The sequence below is a fragment of the Anabas testudineus genome, chromosome 1 (assembly GCF_900324465.2).
Source record: "Anabas testudineus chromosome 1, fAnaTes1.2, whole genome shotgun sequence".
Classification (NCBI taxonomy): domain Eukaryota; kingdom Metazoa; phylum Chordata; class Actinopteri; order Anabantiformes; family Anabantidae; genus Anabas; species Anabas testudineus.
In genome coordinates this window covers 13,535,786-13,557,340 of record NC_046610.1, presented here as the reverse complement: position 1 = coordinate 13,557,340, position 21,555 = coordinate 13,535,786, and the positions used below count along the sequence as shown (strand labels likewise).

The following is a 21,555-nucleotide window of genomic DNA, read 5'->3' as shown; positions in this document are numbered from 1 at the left end:
ATTTTACAAAAAATAGCAATAGCAATAGTAGAAACCTCTTTAACTCCTGTAATTTCTTCCTGGTGTTCATTTAGTCATTTTATAATGTAAGTAAACAATGCACATCAGTAATCTGGTAATTGCTAATATATCTTTACGTGGAGTTAAATGACAGAATTAACACCATGAATACACTTGTGATTAAAAGGAGCTGTTTAAACAGTTTTTATGCTCATTTTGTAGCCTGCTTATGCTCTAGAAGTATTGATAGTAGAATATGTGCATAAGCTCTGAGTTTCCTTCATCTTTGGTCTCTTTGAATTGTGTCGGATTTCCACTGCAGCGTAACACATGTCTTCACCCTAAGATTTGACATGTTGTTTAGCAATTGTGGACTTTTATAATATGTCATGTGCAGTGACAAACATGGTAAATGGACAACATACCAGTAAAGAAACAAACACCTTGGTTAGAGCTAGATGTGATTAAGAATTGTAACTGCATCAGTGTTTATTGATACAATACTAAGGGCCTGTCCTTGGAACATCAGATTAATTGCAAATATTAACTGGTTGAACCTGTGTCTGAAAAAATTATCAGATATTCACCAGAAAATCCCTTTTACAGTGTCTGTGTTCCTGCTGCTAATTACCTGTTTTTCTCTTATTTGCCCTCTGCTGTGTTTCCTGACATCTTGAATTCCTTCAGCTGCAGAAATAACAACAGCATCATTACACCGTGGCACACAACCTTGGACGATACCTCATCATGTGATTAAAAATGAACTTGTTCATAAAATATTGACAATATTTCTGGATAGCAAGTCAAGCTCAATTGGAGAAAATACTGTAAAGAAGGTATTCTAGTCAGGCCAGCAATTTGCTGATCTGACAAAACAATGAAAGTGACAACTACCATACTGACCTTTCTTCTGAGCAAGTTGGTAACCCAGGAGGGAGGAGAACATGGCGGAGATAACGGCAAACGTTGGGCACAGCGAGAACAGTAGCTTCCAGCACAAACCACAGTCCAGTGCAGTCTTGTGGGTGTCATCATGAGGCTGACTAGAGTCTGGATCAAAAACACAACTGTCAAATAGCTGTACGTGTGTATCTGATCTCTACTTTTTTGATTCAGGTACCAGTGAAGCTAACTTTGTATCTACACTTCTACAGTCATCAGCTGTCAGAGATGCATCCACTGACATGTTGACATGTTGAAATCATAAAACATTTGAATACTTACTTAACAGAATTCTTCTCATGATGTTACCATATGTGTAAGTATATTCTTCACAAACTTTTGTGGTAATGTCAACCTTTTCCGTGCCACAGTAGTAGATACCCTCATCAGATTCAGTGATGTTCACAATTAAGAGATCATAGGAATCAGAGGATGAGTTCTTCACAAAGTGAAGACGAGGAAAGGGTGACAGTAGTCCAACATGAGCCTGAGTGAGATATGATGGGTCATACATATATTTTGTTCTGAGAACAAGAGAAGGCTGGTTCTCGTGAGAACAGTTCCTGAACCAAACTATGAACACTCCACTTGATAATTTGCAGTCACAGTAGAGAGTGATGTTGTCTCCTTGTGTGACTGTCATCTGCAACTCAGGTCCAGATATCCAGCCATGACCGCCAGAAACAAGTCCTGAAATACAAAACCAGGTAAAAATCTGTACAGGAATTCACATCACAGCGGGTGCGGGCTTCTTTTCAAACACAGAGAATGTATAAAAACAGATTAAAAGTCACAATGTAACCAAACAATTGTAATTTAATCTTAGAAAAGTTAACAAAACATGTTACCCAAGAGAACAACAAGGAAACCATGTAGCCCATCCATGTGCGTTGATGTCCTGGAGTTGAAAGGCAGACAAAAGACATCTTACTACCGGATGCTGCAACCTATGCAGACCTTTCCATTAAAGGAAGTGTAAGTTGTGATTGGGTAGTTCAATGGAACATTTTCTTCTGCGGTGGTTTTCAAGCTGCTAAGTAGTGGTTTGTGCATTGATATGAAGAATAAGTACGATTTCTTTACACAGCATTTAACCTTAAAAAATATTTCCTCCATATATTACAAAGGATGCTACAGATTGGAACAATACAATTTGAGACATTACACACATGGATATTCTGGTATACCAAGCTGGGCAAAGGTATGAGATAATAAAATGGTTTCATAGCTCATTCTTCACTGCGCTTATTGCAAAAGTAAATATAATCCACTGTGTAAACACAAAGCTTGTTCACTATATTATGCCATTTTATGGTAACTCTCTCAAAATTTTCCTTTTTAAGAGATGGAGTAAGACTAGTATGCAGGAACTGTAAATGGAGGGTGTTAAGGGCACACACAGTGGTACGGTCTTCAGCATTGTTGCTTTACAACAAAAAAGACCCAGGAACTGGGTTTTCTCTAGGTACTCCAGCTTCCTCACACCATTCAAAGATAGGCATTTAGGTTAATTGGTGATTGTCCATAGACGTGAATGGTCACTATACAGTATGTCAGCCCTGTGATACCTGTCCGGGGTGTGCCCTGCCTCTAGCCCAACGGCGGCTGAAATAGTTTCTATCACGCCTCAGAAGGAAAATCAGTTATAGGATAATGGATGGATAGATGTATAGGTATAGGTTAATAATATGCATAAGGGTTTCCAAGTTAAAACCAAAATTGAGAAAAAATGCTGAAGAGTTTAAGAAACTATTATATTTTTGTCATTGTTATTTATATTTAGTATAAAATAATTATTATAATTATACTAATTATACTAATTCTAAAAATTGGTTATTTGTTTACAACTGATCAATGATCGACATTTTAAACAACAATATGGATGAGGAATCAACTTGGTTCCAAGTTGGTATCTTAGAGATGTGATGTTATTAGACAATGCCATGGTTTCCACACATGCATGATGCATGCACAGACAGCACTGCTTTAGTGTCAAAGCACAAATGTGAACTTGCAACCACAGGGCTCGCCTTTTTCTGAAAAAAATCATGTTTTACCACAGCGTGCAGCACTATTCACATGTCTTATGCGAATGCACATTTGAGGTGTGATCTTTAACCGCTGGGGCTGTGTTGTTTAAAAATACACTCAGTTTGACATGCACTGCATGGGTGAGGCTGAGGTTTATGTCCTAGAACAGAACATTTCTGTGTTTACGTCAGCTGTGAGGGGCCTCAACAACATACATATACACAAATCTTTATTGCATTAAATGTTAAAAAACAGTATTTCATAATTTCCTATGCACTTCCAAAAGATCCCGAACTGAATCTGACACTTACCTGTCATGAAACTGAAATAGAGGCTCTCAAACTAGCAACTTGTCAAACTTTTCACTTCAAATGCTGCATACATCCTATTAGCATGAATAGCCTGATAATATAATGTATATAATGTATAAACCTGCAACAATGACAAGGGGCATTTTGTAAGTACATTTGCTTTTGATATGCTACTGAACTACTACTTAAATATAATTTTAATGCAAGTTATGAAGTTGCATTTCGAGTGAGGAGTGCTTGGGATTGAGCAGATGCTCCTCCCACACAGAGCTGCATCAATCTCATCATGTTTTATTCTGACTACAGCTGACTTATTAATGAGCAGAGAAAACACTTACTGCCCTCTCTGCTTCTCCCGGCAAGTGAGTGATGCTTCTTTTTTGGGGAGTGGATGCACTTACTCACCTGGGGTGGTCCCCTGTTGTGCTTCTTTCCCTGGTTTTGCTCTCCTGCAGCTAATGATGGCATTGCCTTTGTATTATGGTGACGTGACAGTAGGTGAAGCCAAGGTGTATGCCAGACCTGTACATGGCGCTGGTGTTGAGGTGTTGCACAAGGACAGCAGCTCAGAAAAAATCCTTCAAGTACAATGAATGTAATGTTATCTTAATGTTGTCTGTATCTTGTATATTATCTATTATCTTGTATATATGTATATGATCCCTGCTTGAGACACAAGCATATTAATTTTAGGTCTGGGTGATGGCGTACTTAACTTATGGTTACTTATCAAACCGATCGAATGACCACTGTTTCCACTGTAACACTGAGGGTGTTTTTGTCACTGTTGATTTCCTGTGAGCAATTGCATCAGACTACCGGTGAAGGGTGCATAGAGTGATGACTAACTTCAAATAAAAACAGGAAATTGACTCTAAGTGGCTTTTGCTTTTGTCGGGCAAGGTGGCTAACAATAAAAAAAAAACATTTATGGTAAACTTGACCCCAGTTGGACCACGATAGGTGTAATATGTAAGATTAACATACAACTAAGTTTAACCATACTGAAAACCACAGACTGTTCTTAAATTAATTATAGTATTGTTTAGACTGATTACAGGCCAGAAGTATTGATTGCAGAATATATCCTGTTTGTAAACTGTACTAGGAGATTAGTAGAAGATTACTACTAAGATTCAACTACCTTATCTCTAACATAAGTACACAATAATGCAGGATCAAGTGTTTTCTGACTGTGTGTTGATGAGTTTGTCCAAAGCCTTAAATTTACTGGAGAGGATTCTGACCAGGATACTTACTAAACAGTGTCCTTCTTGAGACATTTCCAAATCTGAAAATAGTAATAGTTAGAAGTGATTTTGGCCCTATCATTCACCCTCATCTGTTCAGTTCCACAGTAGTAGTAGAGGCCTTTAGCAGGATCGATGATGTTCACGATGAGCAGGTCGTATGATCGAGAGGAACTGTTATTTACCCAGTGAAAACAGGGGAAAGGATTCAGTATATCTAAAACCTCGTGGATAACGCTTCCATCATATTTTGAATAAGAGTGGGTTGGTTCACGAGAGTAGTTTCTGTACCAAACTATGAACACTCCAGTCATAGCAGAGAGTGATGTTGTCTCCTGTTGACTCTCACCTCCAACACTGATCCAGACATTTTAGCATGGCTGCAGGAAACAACTCCTCGACTACAAATAGAAGTATTAGCAGATGAAAATGTGCACAGTGCTAAAAGACTAACATTATTTAAGTGTTGGTTCAGGCAATATTAACCTCTTAATGGATTACTCTCAAAACGGAACCTAACAATTGTAACTCAAGCATCAAAGCACCATATTTTCAGGAAAAGTTGATTTGGTTATACAGTAGATTCTTTCTTCACGAGCAAAATTAATTCATTTCTTTGAAAAAAAAAAAGAAAATTGATGGACGGAATCTTAAAGCCACAACCCTACTCCTGTAACAGTCATTGAGTCTATTCTGATCTAGTGATCTACAATGATGGCTCTCATTCAAATACATCCGCTGACCAAACATTGAGGCCTCACAAAACTAGGACACACAGATGACACCATTGGCCACGCTCCAGACACAAATGCCTTATTGAGGCTCTGTGTTAACATAATAGACAAGTGGGTGTATGGACTCACAAAGTCAATATGCTCCACTTCTACTGTACCAAAATGCTTTTACAGACATGAAAACATAACAGAATTATTTTGTAGCCATAATTTTTTAATCTGAATACTAATGCTACCAAAGGCAAAATACTTGACTTGGCAGTTTATTTACCATATTAGCAAACCTAATCTCCCTGCAACAAAGAGGGCTAAAAAAGTGTGTATCTCTTCCTGTTTGCTCTCTAAGCCTGCATTTCCTGCTGGGTAAAGTTGTAATTTGTTTGTAATTTGTGTTTATCAGAATTCTCGACTGCTGTTTGACTTAAAATACAAGTATCCTCATGCAAACTGTGTTTCCAAAAAGTGAATCTTGAACTGCAGTCCAAGGAGAAATGATGTGAGTGCAGCCTGGAGACTTATTAGATGATGCTGTTTAAAATGAACTAAACTAGGTTGAAAGATTAAGACAACTAAACAACAGGGACAATCAGTGAAACAGGGTGGAAGCTGAACTGAACTGATTATACTTCTCAGTGAGTGTTTGTGTTCATGTGTTGGTTTTGTCTGCATTTCTGCAATTGCATGTACATTTATTTCCACTATACTGCTGCTACAGATGTTGTCCAGAGGATTTTCAGCTTCGCTGCTTTGAGCTCAAGCCCCTCTACAGCATCGAGAGCAGGGCCAGGACCAGCAACCGAAACTGTTTCCATCAAATGTCAATGGCTTGGTCAACCGCTGGCGCACTGAGTTAGTATGTGCATAAAGAATAAAGTTTATGGGATGTGTTTAGCATTGGTTTCTGCAACTGCAGCTACACAGGAAACAGTTTCTTCAGGCCCTCAGGGCAGTGTGAACATTTAGACATCTGTTTGACACATCAATACTGACAGAACAAGCATAAAGAGTGTAATGATGTTGCTTTACCATTTGGCTCTTTTTCATTTGACCTCTGTTTAACCAGGGTGGTCTCCTTGAGCTGCAGTCAACAAGAGTACGTCTGGAACAAAATAAGAATTTGCACAAAAGCGGAATATAGAATAGTGAGGGAAATGTTTATTAAAGGCACACCATTTCTTAAATATAATGTTTATTAAAATACAGAATTTCAGTCATTAGAAAAAAAAGTGCATAAGGTTATAGAAAAGCTTTTAAAGTCACTAGTGTGTCTAATTCAATTTCTTTTTGCAATTCACTCGCTGTCTTCATACATAGCCTTGGAACAAGCAGCGAGCCCTGTGCCCCTGAATGTGATGGTGATGTCAAGTAAGTAAATATGTGAAGAAATAAGATGGAAGGTACTAAGAAACACTCTTATAATTAGAAAAATAATGAAAGTGGACACGACTTTTGACTGCTGAACAAGGTCAGTCATGATTTTCAAATGTAAAACAAAAAACAGATTCTTTAGATTCTTTAACAGTGAACCTTCAACACTTTTTGTTATTGTTTAACTGCACGTATTTGTTTGTGCATGTCTTTATATACAAAACATTGTTCAATATGATGTATCACTAAAATTGAGCTCCCTGTCTCAAAGTGATGCAGAAAAACTAGTTCATGCATTTTTCATTTCTACTCTGGGCTACCGTTAACTCCCCACTAATAAGATGTTCTAATAACTCCTTAAAAGCCTTCAGTTAATCCAAAAGATCATATTTCTGCTAAATTAGCATCTCTCCATCGGCTCCTGCGAAATCTAGATCACAATTTAAAGTCCTTCTCATCACAAATCTTAAAGACCTCATAGCACCACACCACTCTCCTCTCCTCTCCTCTCCTCTCCTCCATACCCATTTTTATGCCACTATTGCACGTCATTAACTTTGTGTCTTCTACCTCCGGTGTTGTGCTTCTTCCTCTCTGTCTCCCTCTCTCTGTTCCTGTCAACAGGTATCCCTGGCCTCGGAGTTATATGTTTCTAGTGAGTGGTTTCTGGCTCCAAACACTTGCCCAGTGTTTGCCTCTTGCTTGTTGTTCTTTTAATGCCTGCAATTGTTTTCTTCCTTCACTTTCCACCCTCCCCACCTGGTCGAGGCAGATGGCTGCCCACCCACCGCCTGTTTTCTTCCGTTAAAGGAAGTCTTCCTCTTCAATGTTCTTCCTTATGGGGGTTCTGTTGGGTTTTCAGTATCATTCAAAATAGTTGTATATGTTTTTCATATCATTCTTTAAGGTGTTAACCTTGCTATGTCAGGTGCTTTGAGATTATTTTTCTTTTTATTCGGTACTGTATAAGTAAAATGAATTGCTACTATCTATAACTCCACACATACTATATTATTATTTGTCTCTAATTCTGATTTCATGCCTGTGCTGACTCTCTTTTAATGTGGATGTTTGAAAATTGACATGTGCGTGTGTGTGTGGTGTGCATATTCATTTGCACACCCTGTCTGTGTGTAGAGTACCTGAACGGATGTTTGTATCCCCAATGACATACACAAGGTCAGCACTGTCCTGCACTGAAGCAGCTGCTAATGTAAATTGTATTTGTTAGCTTGTAATTCCTATAAGTGACACTAGATGGCGGTGTGTCTTTTACAGACAAACTGCCAGTTCATCTATTACACTGACTCACTGTACTCATCTCCAATTAGCTACTAGTGTACATTATTTGTATTTGAGTGGTGAACATTTGTTTTGTGCATTTCAGGCTTGATTACAACCTCTGCTTTGTAATTTCTACTTTTGATAACCCATGGAGGAAGACAAAAGAACTGCAGCTACTTACAATACAATGTAATCAACATCACAAGCTTTGGCCGTAGACATTACCGGTGGGTTATGAAGAAACATTTTCTTTTTATCAGTATGGTTCTTTTATCTTTAAACCATAACCATGTGTGCATAAATGGATTGCTCTTTTCTAATTAAAGTCTGTCCGAAATACATGGAGTTCTTTTTGTTTTTTTTTTCTTTTTGTTTTTGAATAATTATTATTGTACAAAACTTTTGAACAGCCACAAAAAGGCTGACCAAGATGGGGAACTAATTTTAACTAATGTGTTCATGTGCAGCCACAAATATCATACTCGCCTAACCATAAACTGCAGATGAACAAATTAAGTTTTAATAGCTAAGATTAACAATGGCTTCACCATACTGTATATGCCAAATGCACATAGTGATCATCTCACAATGCATCATCAAGTCAACATACGCTAATATGTTTATTTACTTCCAGGACCATTGGCAGGCATAGCTCACTGCACTCCAGACATAAAACTGCACCAAAACGCCAAATTGTACTTAATAACTTCCATGTTCTCAATTGAGAGATTTCAAATTATTTCTAAAGTCCCTCTTACACACTTTTGCTGGACATGACCCAACACATTTTGGAGTGCGGTCACATATGGGTCACCTCTTATTTTTCAAAGACAAGTGTATTTTCTAATTAAACCTTTAAAGAAAACCCAAAGCCGGGTCAACATCAGTCACATTTGTGCTTTCATCAACTATGATCCTGAAGCAAAACCTTGGCAAATCTGCTACTTATTGTTGTTATGATTTGTCATCAAGGTCTGAAAACAATATGTATGTTGTAAATAAATAAATAAATAAATAAAAACAGCCTTTTACCACGTGTGCTTCAGACAAGAGCTCTGTGTCCTTGGAATCCCAATAGATGCCTCAATCTGAGGTGGAGGTTATTCTGCAAATGATTTTTCTCCTTACAAAGCAAAGCAGAATTCGGAGGTTACTCCCAAGTGAATGAGTATCATTTAATTTTGGGTGCATCGTTTGGCAATGGCATTCCTGCTTATTATGCTTGAAACCATGTCAGTGTCTTTTTGCCTGATACAAAAAAAATAAATCATTAATCCAACACTTCTACTGAAATGCTTCATAACCTTCTTTTTTTACTGACATGACTTTACACAGTTTTAAACAGGAACAAATCACTTTTAGTGTGTGTTGTGTGTCTGTGGTATCAGAGATGTAGCTTGCATTAGTGGGTGAGTGTTTGATTGGTTTAGCCCCTAATAAGCTGCAAACGCTCTATTCTCATATAAGTCAGAGTGTGGAAGTCATTAAAAACACTACGTATTATCCACAGTAGTTACAGAACAGGATTCTTCATACTCCACGGTCAATTAGGGACTGGGCTGCCACATCAGGCGACACATGAGTTTAAGTGGCCTCAAGTGAGGTATTTTTAATTGTCCCACGTGTTTGCTATAGCCACCACCTACGGCAGGGGATGTATAACAGATAGTCTGCATTATTAAGAATTACACTTTAACCCTGCATCAATAGTTTTTCAAATATTTCTGCTGTGAATGCAGTTGAGTGTGGATACATGTTCCTTCTGAAACAGCCCAGTTTCTGGATAATCCCATCAGCTTCTGGAGTCATAATACTTTTTTTAAGCCCTGACCACAATAGCTAAAGGCCAATGTTTTCCAGGACAGTGATTAACTTATGCAACTTTGCACTACACAGTGTGAAAAGCCTAGAAAACTACCTGCAGTCAGTCCTAGATTCTTTTCAGGAAGCTACTTGACATGATTTTTAATAATGAAATTAGAACATTGTTGACTGCGTAACTAAATGAAATTTGTGATGTGATGAAGTTTAGTGACCTGCATTTAACCCTATAGATATAACAGGGCTGTATAACACACCTATGATATAGCAACTGCAAACATACAACATTACAATATTAACCCACAGAAATAAATGATACTTCAAGAATTTAACATATAGCCGCATCAACCTTTATCTACTCTGGGGGGGGGGGGGGGGGGGGAGATAAAGAAAAAAGGCCAAAAGTCATTCCTCTCCCCACGACATCCCATCAAGGTCAATTTGTGGCGATTTCTCATCTTGCCTCAAGTGCGCTGCGTGCCTCATCTCGTGAATACACATTTTAACAACAGGGAATCGGTCCGTCACTAAGACACATTCAGTTCTCATGGCCCGCCTGCTCGGCAGTCAGGAGGAGAGGACAGAACAGCTCTGCAGCAGCTACGTCACCGTGGAGCTGCAGACACATGAGACAAATTGCCCAAAAATCATTCTCCGACTGACTCCCACTTCGCTCCTTTCACACAGAGCCAATTTCGAACAAAAACTCAAACACATACAATCGCGCACATGCACACAAAGAGCCATAGACACATGCCGATAAAAGTGCACACAAGCATCCACCCACACACGTACACGTTCAAACAAACACTCACTCATGCAGCTTATTCTCACGGCATGCCAAAACCGGGGTCACAGCCACTCATGGCAAAAGAGGTGCCAAACAGACTTGAGCAGATGAAGAGATGAAGGGAGACCACACACACGCACGCACGCACACACACACACACACACACACACACACACACACACACACTCACACACTCTTTCTTTATCTGTGCCTCCCTTTGTGTGTGCCCCCATGTCACCCTCATGCCTGTTTGTCTCAGTGCTTCAGCCTAAACGGATGCTGTTTTTCACCCATTAGCCTTATTAATCTTTTTAATCAGCAAAGTGTTCACACTCGTTAGCATCAGGGTTAGCCGCATGCCAACCCAGTGGGGATTAACATTCAGTAGGTTAGTCATGAGTGATGTCAGCCACGGCCTCAGAAGCTGAACGTGTCCCGTTAGCAGCCAATAGGTGACTTGTTCTCAATTACTGACCAATAAAAGATAATCACACTTAGTGACATTTCAAAGAGAAGTTCGGCATGGAAGCACACACACAGATGATCAAATCCTCGCACATGCATACACACAAACACCCACACTCGCACAAATGTGCGCAGACAAAGAAAGGAAGTTAAATGAAGCGAGGGATACAAGGAGGGACGAGTTAAATGAAGGAGAGAAGAGGAGCTTTCCCCTCCACCTCATTCTAATCTGTTGTGATTGTATCCACAGTCAGGTCTGTTCATGGCCAGATGGTCCACAACACACACACCCACACACACACACACACACACACAGTAATATACACATCCATGAACAAAGTCCAGAAGCCGAAATTCTCACATGAAAGCAATTTGAAACACACTGAATTTGTGAAACCTCTCAACACCCCTTAATACTGTTACAGTAAATTGATAGAAATGAAAAACAAAGAATGGACTAGAGAAGGCTAAACGATACTCAATTAGAATAAAGAAATGAAAGATGAAAGAGAAGAAGAAACAAAAAAAAAAACAAGGGCAGTGTATAGACAGAACTGAAAGAAAATAAAGGACAAAATAAGACTTTTTCATATCTGCTCTTGTGTTGTTGCAGTGTGTGTCTGCTTCAACCCGCTGGCAAAAGGGTTTGTGTTCAATCACACTTTCCTCTGAGACGGAAATTAGAGTGCTCTCTTTGGAGCCTCATGGCACACACATTTGCACGCCTGCGCAAAGCCTCCGACTTGCACTCACACACGCACAAAGAGACACACATTCCTGCCCTTAGCACATGGACTCTAAAGCATCCACACCCACTGTGCTTGTCTTTCTCTGAATAACCAGAGAGAGCCTGCCTGCCTGCCTGCCTGCCTAGCTGACTGAATGCTCAGGGGCAAGTCTGACATGAATCCCATCTGATGCCTGTTTCTGCACTCATATAATTCAATTAGGAGGGAGAATAGCCGTGCACTGTTGCACACACCGGTCAGAAGTTGTGCCAAAACCCCGGGCCATGGGGTTATAGTGAGAGCACGGATACATTACATGATGTTACCTGTATGTACTGACAAGAAGGGACAAGGCGTGACCTTTGGGGCATCTTAGCCGGCTCAGTGGCAATACGACCAGACCAACTACTGGATGCTGGAAGGGTGCTTAAATCCGCTAAACCATGGACACACACTCATAAATGCAAGAACACATATTACATACAAAGAGCATGGCTATGATGGAAGACCAGTTTGAATTCCCATAGGATTTGCAATTCACACACGGCTGCAGCCTCTGTTTACAGTACAGTTGTTGTAAATTATGGGAAATTAATTAAAAAGGGGAAAAAAAAATCCCAAATCCAGATGCTTCCACAAGAGGGTCACTGAATGATTTCATTAGTACAAACCTGATTTGAATCATATGCTGTGGCCCTTGTAATCACCAGATGTTAACCCGACTGAACACCTGTGGAAGATGTTGGAACAACATGTTAATGCTATGCCCCAACATGAGGGAAACCTTGGTGTTGCATGAAAATCACATTCCCCTTTTTCCCAGCGCCGATCAACCACCAACAACAAGAATTATAGCTAAAATATTGAGTTAATCAAATAGCGATCATTTAAATTCTGAGTAGACGAACTGCAACATAAACATTTTAACAAAAAGCTCCTAACTATGAAAAACTGAAAACAAGAAAAAAAAAAATGCTGAAACAAAAACACTGCCTACTCCTAGAGATCACAAAGATGACATAAAATACTTACATGACGGTATTTATAAGACTATTGTTTTTCAAATGGAGTAGACCGCAGCATCCTGTCGGCTTTGAAAGTGGAGAAACAGAGAGCTGGCTGTTAACCTGTAGCTGTCAGGCTGGAACCAATCAGCTCTCTTAAACCACCTACACACTCATTCACAGCATAAATCACTCAGTCAACCAGAGAGACTCACCACTGCTACACATAGAGCCATCACAGCATGTTCACCGGAGAGAAAGACAAGAGACATTCACAGGCGCACACAGGGGGATTGAACACATAATACAGACGTACTGCAAAGACAATGTCACTATACAACCTCTGAGTTGTAACAGTTGGACGGTTCTCTCCACTGCCACAATCATAATGTCAACAAGCATCATAATATCAAATTATTCTTATGCAAGAACCGTGTTCATCCCTCCAGCAGAGTTTTACAGACTAATAAATCTATGCTAGTGTTCATTCAAGCTTTTTTTTTTTTGGTGCATCTTATGTTGCTTGTTTTATATTGTTTTTTTCCTTTACATGGACACCTGTGGATCTCTACAGGTCTATGTCATTTGTGCAGCACCTTTTTAACATCTATATAACAACTATTTAACAATAAATGAGTGAAGGTTAGTCTTTAAAAGGCATGAAGGAAAAAAAGGATAACACAACACATGAGACAACAAAGCAAAAAAAAAAATAAGACCATGTGTAAACTGTAGGTATTTCCAAATACTGCATTAAACCATTGCTTTCACTGTGTGATTTCAGTTTTCTTTCTGTGGAGTGGAGAGCAACACTGCTTTCAACACGTCAATGTTCAACATAAATATTTAAACATGTAATAGACATATGCTGATATTTAGCTAGAACAGCTATATCATTCATTAGGAACTAGGATTTACTGCAGGCCTGTCCATACACACACAAAAAAAAACCTCTTCCATAAAAACGCAATCACACATACAGATCAGACCACATAGGGTCAACTCAATTGAAAGAAAACTCACTGAGCCATTACAAAATCTCGACACATGCGATGCCTCCCGTTTCTTGACCTCCTTCTACTCCACTGCTCCGCTAATATCATTCTTGACATGACACCAATGATTTTTCCATCCTCCGTTTCCATCCTCATCCATGCTGAGGAGCAACGAAGACTGTGTCCTCTTAACTAGGGCAAGCAGAAGGCCAGTTGTTTCTCTTATGAAGACTTAACGTGTGTGTGTGTGTGTGTGTGTGTGTGCACTAGTGTGTTGTTCTTGGTATCTTTAAAAGGGAGCGCTATTGTTTGGGGGGAAGGGTTGCGCCTCTGAAAGCAAAATTCACTCAGGAAGCATTTGTTTGAGGAGGAGATGAGTAAGGAGGTGAGTTGTTTTTCCTACATACACACACACACACACACACACACACACACACAAAGAAGCACCCACTACATGGACTCACACACCCTTACACACTTGTGATACACCCGTCCTGAGGCAGAGAGAGGGAGAGATGAGTGGATGGAGGGTTGCGAGTAATGGATCATATTAAGGGGATCTTATTTTTAGGGCTAGGAGGAAGTAGAGAGCATAGACTGTACACTTTTCGAAAATGAAAACTACACAGCAGGCATGAAAAATAGATGATTAAAAGCCTTTCTTCCGGAATCATGGCAAGACTGAGGTAGAGAAAGACAACAGAGAGGTAATGACTAAAGACACAGAGGTTGTTTATCCTTCCCTAACTTGTTTCACTGTGACCACCGGGCACTTTGCCTTCAAGCATGGCTGAAAACAAGCGTGCACACACACACACACACACAGTTCACAAGTTCAACAGGAGCCATTTAAGATTGGAGCCCATCACATATGGTGCTCTTTACAAGGTCACCTGCTCGCTGTGTGAGCCTGTAGCCTTTGTCCTAGCGGGGTATTCCCACTGAGAATGCAGAAAAAGCCATAGCTAAGAACATAGCAGGACATGCAGATCATGCAAAGCCATACAATGCATCTGTAAAGAACACACAGATGGTGGGAGTACAATCCCAAATGTCATACAGAAACCATAAACAACTCCCAGTAGAATCATTTTTCCTAGCTGTACAAACTGCTTTGAACTCAACGAGAAAAGCTCATTCTTTACATCTGAAATCTTCCTGCGGGCTGTTCTCAGAGCGGGGACAGGCATCGAGATAGATTTTGAGACCATATTTGTTGACAAAGCTTTTGGGACAGTCGGCAGAATGGAGTCTTGGGAGCTCCTGCTGCAGCCACCTCTACAGTTTTTGTAATCTAAATACATAAATAAGGGAAGTACAGACAGCAAAGATGCATAAAATAAATATAAGATACTGCAGAGCATTCACACGGACAAGACGACTATACAGAAACACTGAGCAAATGTGCATACCCGACAGAACTACTGTATATAATCACCACGCTCACAGCCTTTTTCTCAACACCGAAACATTTCTCTTCAAAATAAACTGTCAACCTTTAACCTCGACGTTAAGAGATGATGATAATCAGAATCAGCCATATGGCCCTTTACTTTCCTTTTTAATTACCATTAAAAGTTCTTTTTGACAGAGTGCTTCATATATCTTCTTAATTACTTTGAAAACAGCAAAGGTTTTGTAGAGCCGAGCTTGCAATTTAGAAGAGAAAAAGCAGGGTTTTTTTTAACTAATCAGTTTGGTTACAGACGTACAGCAATAGCTGAAGAAAAGTAAGCACACCTGCATTGTCTAAAAAGGGAAATCTTAACACAACAAAGCTACTTGTGGCACAAAAACATTGCTCTTCTCTAACCTTCACAACTAAAGAAGTGCTCCAAAATCTTCCAAATTTTTTCTTGCCTTGTTATAAAACCCAAAGTGAGTAACAGGTGGGTCTAAGGCTTCATTATAATAAGTTTTATTTGAGACACAAGGAACCAATTCGACACTTGGCACTGAACACATGTGACGTAGAGCTGGAATAGCTGGAAAAAAGCCCAGGCCAGTGGACCCTGAGGACCAGGTCTAGTGAAAGACTCAAACAGCTGTCTGCACAGTGTCTCCCTTCTCACCAATAGCAGCTTGTAACTCCTTTAAAAGACTGCATGTGTCCTCCCTCAGTATCCCCTTTCTTGCACACTCACTCAGGTTTTGAGGACAGGCAGATTTATGCATGTGCCATATTCCTTTCCTTTCTTAATAAAGGATTAAACTGTATTTCAGGGGATATTCAGTGACTTGGAAATGTTCTTATGCATTCCCCTGACTTAGGCCTTTCAATAACCTTTTTGCAGAATTGCTTAGAGTGTTCTTTTGTCTTCGTTGTGTAACTTATAGCCAGGATACTGATTCACCAGAAATCGGACCCTCCAGACACAGGTGTATTTAAACACATTGACTACACTCGGTCGAGCTTCATCTATGAATTGTATCACTTTTAAAACCAAAATATGATTTAAGTGATGTACTTTAACCCAGTTAGACATTCTTTTTGAGCAATCACTTATTTTTTGTTTTATATTTTTTATTTAATTTCAAATTATTTGGTAGAAATTTGTTTTCACCGTTTCAAAAAAACTTCCAAACAGTACATTTTAGGTACTGTAAGTAGACATAACCGTGTGCACACATGAGTAATGCAATTAAATTCCTGATGAATATGCAGGTTGATGGCATTTGGGTATTTGATATTAATAGTACTGATCTATTGTACTGTAATACTATATTACTACAGCACATCACTGATAAAGTATGCTTCTTTACCCAACATAATCTGATTGCAAGCACCCTTTGTGTACAGTCTAATTCAGGCACAAATAAATGCTCGTTCATATTGCTCATGTGCATCACTGTACTGCAAAATGTGTGTGTGTGTGTGTGTTTGTGCGGCAGCAGAGGTAAGTACAGTAAGAATATGTGTGTGTGTGTGTGTGTGTGTCATCTGGCCTGTGTTAGCTCTTTGATGTGATCTGATCACTTGTGATCTGTGCTTTTGGGGCCTCAGTGGCCCGTGAGATAAAAAAACACCATGGTGTCATCATGTTTTAAATCTCTCTCTTCTGCTCTGCTAATTGGTAAGAGCCACAGGCCGTACTTTAAGACAAACTCAGAGCCATCAGGCCCACGGGGACTCTGATGTGTGTGTTTGTATTGCTACCATTGTGAGGACCAGCATGATATTTTTAGATTAGACTGAGGACTTATGAGTACATTTTCGCCAGTCCTCACAATGAGAAGAGTGTCTAAAGAGCAATTTTAGAGTTAAGACTAGGTTTAGGGTTAGAATTAGGTTGGCTAGAGTAAGGGTTAGGGTGAGACAGTTAGTTGTGTTGGTTAGGGTTAGGGTAAAGCAGTACCCTTAATAAATAAAAAATGTAAACAGACAAGATTAGCATGGCCTATGTGACAGTAAGGGGCTAGGGAATGAATTATGTCAGTGAGTGTCCTCACACTGTCTGCCATACAAAAATGTGTCTGTGTGTGTGTGGCTGTAGGTGTTCGGCCCATTAGGTATTCAGGAATGAATGTGTTGAGAATGATGATGACTTTTTCTAACAGGATACATATGCACAATTATTTTTCACGTTCATGCAAATCTTGTAATGTCGGTGGTTGCGGGCTATCACTGTATCTGTCACATCCTTTTACTTAGTACAGTTTGTGATTTTTATTTCTGGTCTGTTGTGTAAATAAGTGAGCATGCTAGTACAACTGAATGTAGTGCTTGTGCTTTTGTTACTGCCCAAGATTTTCTCTGTCTGGCCCCAGCTCAACCTTATCCAGTCTACAACTCTTGACAGCATGCTCGAGGTAGACAAGGTCAGACCTCTCCAGTGTGTCTAAACAACAATTCATACTTTAAACGGTTCCCTCAGCGAGTCCTGCATTGTCTGCCGACAGCCATCTTGTGTCCTGAGTTGCCAGTTTCTCTCTGACAGGTTCAATGGCTGCCTGGCTGTGGGTCATGCCTGAACATGTGGGGCTGTATCTTGTCAGGAACCTGATGGCTATACACTGGGGCTGCTTATCTCACAGACAGCCTCACTGCGCCAGGTGAAAGAGAGTGAGGGAGGGATAGGAGGGAAGGGACAGTCAAGACGAGGGCATGGGAGCGGGCAATGACAGAAGTGGGGATAGAGGATATGAACGACTGAAGATAAAGAGGGGGACGATTCAAGAAAGGACCGCGGAAAAGCAGAGCAAAGTTTGAAAGGATGGCAAAGCTGAGAGACAGATGAAGCAGAGGAAAAAAGAGGGGGATTTGCGTGTGACTAAGTGAGTGATAAAGGGATAGATATGAGATTGAAATTGGGGATTTAGGAGAGTAGGATGAGGTGAAGTGGACAGATGGAGAGGAGGAAGGGAAAAGAAAAGTGAAGAAGGTATAAGGGCATTTAAAGGGACAAAATATTGATGGATGAGGAGCACGATGCCAAAGCTTTTGTGCTAAACCAGTTGATGACGTTGAACAAAAGTAGGTACTGTAACAGGGGAAATCTTAACGGAGAGTGAAAACAGATAAGAAAATAGAGAAGAGACATGCTGATAAACCTCCTTTGGGTCCCGTTAGAGTGAGTGGAGGGGTGAAGGAAGAGGAGGAAGCAAGCTGAACAAGCAAGACAGAGGTGGAGACAGGTTAGCCACTTACATATTCAGACATCAGAGATAAAAGAGCGATAGAGCTGAGAGATACGGATAGGTCAGACGCAACTGTTACCACGAAGGATGCTCTTTTCACTTCCGTTCTCTCCATTCAGAGACAAAAAAGCATTTCTTCATAACTTGTATTCATAACGGACAACCGCAGCTGCACGGATATCGCAGGTGACCTTTTAAAGCCAGTAGTGTGACTTTAATATCTCGGTTCCGTGCCTTCTTTCCCTCAACTCTCTGCCTCTCGTCTCTCCCCCCCCTTTTCCATAATAGAGGCAATTGCCTCTCATCTTCCCATCTTATCTAGAGCCCCTTCCTCACATTCTCTCTTCCTCCTTTTCTCTGGCATTTTATTGCTCAAGAATCTCCTTTTCTTTCACACCACACCTCTTAACTGTCACAAGCCCTCTTTTGGAAAAAAAAAAAAAAAAAAACCTATTTCCTTAAAAGCTGACAGGGAGGTTCTGATGGTGATTTGGCAGCGTGTCATTGCGAATAATGGCGTTTGGAGTTCCCAGCTTCATTGCACTACATTATAAAGTGTTTGATCTATTTGCACCCTTCTTAGCACAGCCCACCACCACCACCTTTTTTTTTTCCTACACCGTAGAGATCTTTGACAGGCGTAGAAATTAGATGGAAGACTCTAAGAGACTTTTCAATCTCTTCTGAAAGGAAATTGGAGCACGGGGGCGGGCGGGGTGGTGGGAATGGACAAAATCTCATATATTTCAGGAGTTTTCATAAGTTTTCTTTCATGCCAGAATGGTAGTTTTAATATTTCAACTGCCGGATTGTGGTATTATGGTTCTGGACTGCATTAGAGCCTCTACACAGCCTCCCCTGTGAGAGTGGTATCCCTCTACAAAGCAGTGAATATTGTACACTTAGAACTGAAACCTATTTCTGTGTTGAAGTGGGCTTTGAGTGTTTTGTGTGGAATCTGTGCTAGACCAGAGTATGTGATTATGGTGGTGCCTTCCAGTAAAAGGGAAAATGATATGAGGGCAGTACAGCGGTTGTAGGTCTTGTGTCTTAACTGAATGCATTGATTGCCTGAGGTTTTGTGTCAGCGAGCAGCAGAGCGCATGGTGAGAAAAGAAAGGCTGGAGAACGTTTTGATTGAGAGGGACAGACAGATCGGATGCTGAGCTTTTCAGATGTGTTAACCTATCATGCTGTAATGAATGCGTGCCATCTGTCTCTGCACCTCTATTAAAAACTCCTTCAGAGAGACCACAATCACATTACATACATACACACACACACATCCTCCCAGCACTTCTAATTGCTGCGTGGGCAGCCACCTTTGACATGCTCAATCAAAGGATCTTCACACTTACGCATGCAGACGCACAAGTCCATGTGTCTGCATAGTGCTCACAGAGACACACACACACACACACCAGAGCTTGCATAAACACTCACACCAAAGATGGATACATACAAAATTTCAAGAAACCTAATGAGAAGACTTGAGACGTTATAAAATCCCTCCCCTGGAAGGTTGTGTAAAAGTGCACAGACACGGGGTTTGGTGAGAAGGAAAATATCTGCAGTGTGTTTGTGGAGCTTTGAGTGTTGGATCGAGCTAATAAAGTTAAGAAAGAGGTTTGAGAAAGTGTGGGTGTATGTCTTCCTAGCAATCTTAATAAGCATCACATGCACTTTTAATTAACTACATTCTCCTGTGACGACAAGGTACTAACAAGACCAACGACACTCAATCATGCCCGAGGAAGTGTTTGCATGTCTGTTTCGATGTGTGTGTGTGTGTGTGTGTGCGCGCATGGGACGCTGTAAATGTGTTGAAGCCTCTGTGTGTGTGTGTGTGTGTGTGTGTTTTTCCGTGTTGATGCACAGTACCTCCCCCTCTTCATGCTCTGCGCCTGTGTGTCAAGAATTAGTGGAGACTTATAATTGCATGAAAACTAATTTCATCTCTGAAACCCCTATTTAATGCCTGTGATTTTATTGCCTCAGCCTCTGTGGCCATGAATTATGTGAATTACTGTTCTTTTTAGATTTACTGTTCTTATAAGTACATGCAAAAATTAAGCTTCTCAGTGGATAATAGATCCACTATATGGAATAATGGTGTCTTGTAGGACATTATTGCCCATCTCCCATACAAAAAGAGAGATGATTAGTATCTTTAGGGCTGAATTAATTTCAGTTTGCATTTAAATTCCTGTATCATAAAATCCCACTGATCTTAGTCCACCAAAAATGGCACTCTAGATCCTACGCCAGCTCAGCACATATTTTCTTATACCTCTGGTAAAAAATTATATTCAGATAATTCAATAGCAACATCTCTTTTCAGATCATGTGCCCAAACCACTCTGGATAATCCTCATTGTGAACAGTTTTAAAACACAGTAGTCTGTGTCCATTATATTGTTATCCAATATAATGGAGGAATTGTTTGTGGAACGAGATGTCACTTAATCTAATCCACAAACACGCTAATATTCAAAGTGGGGTAGAGAATATATAATCAGACAAATAAAATAAAAACCAAAAAACCTGCATGAAGATGAGAAAAAGCTTTTTTTATATATATATAAAAAACAAAACAAAAAACAAAATGTGGTTGCACTGAACCTTTAAAGTGGAATTTCATCTGAATCAGTCTTTTGGGTATCAAAACAGTCAAACACATGGGTGTAAAAAAGTTAGTGGTTTAATGGGTTTAATGAGGAACTGTGTGTATTTAAATATCCAGAACCAAGCTGCATCGTTACAAATCAGCAGTTTGATGAATCAGTTAATCCACATGGTAATATAAGTATAAGAGTGTTACTGTGGGAAACGAATGCAGAGATGTGGAAAGGTGCCCAGTTTGACTGATGTGTTGTGGGCAGGCGTGGAGGACACATGGAACAGATTATCTTCAAACGGTGAGTAAGACTTCTCACCACAGAAAAATTAAGTAACCAGGACATTACTGGATCACGTCCCAATCCTGCAGTCGCCTGTGCGCATATGGCCACCTTTTGCACCAGGTAGGACAATCTGCAATAAACTGTCAGTCCATCAGCCCGTGGGCGAGTTGGTGATGAATCTAAATTAAATATTACTTCTGTGAACTTCTTATTTATTCTGTCATGATGTTGTTCAAATATTAGTTGTCACTTCTGAATTAAAATAAATGCTCTAGACCCAAGCAGCAATTC

General features: G+C 40.0%; 1 protein-coding gene across 1 annotated transcript; it reads right to left on the bottom strand.

The window, feature by feature from the left end:
* Positions 1-80: 80 nt before the first annotated feature.
* Positions 81-1,830, bottom strand: LOC113162397. The gene is made up of 5 exons (XM_026360491.1): positions 1,791-1,830; positions 1,225-1,632; positions 904-1,050; positions 632-687; positions 81-341 (listed from the first exon to the last, which is right to left on the bottom strand). Exons 1-5 carry the CDS (start codon positions 1,825-1,827, stop codon positions 228-230), a joined length of 762 nt encoding a protein of 253 aa, XP_026216276.1. The 5' UTR covers positions 1,828-1,830; the 3' UTR covers positions 81-227.
* Between the last annotated feature and the right edge of the window lie 19,725 nt (positions 1,831-21,555).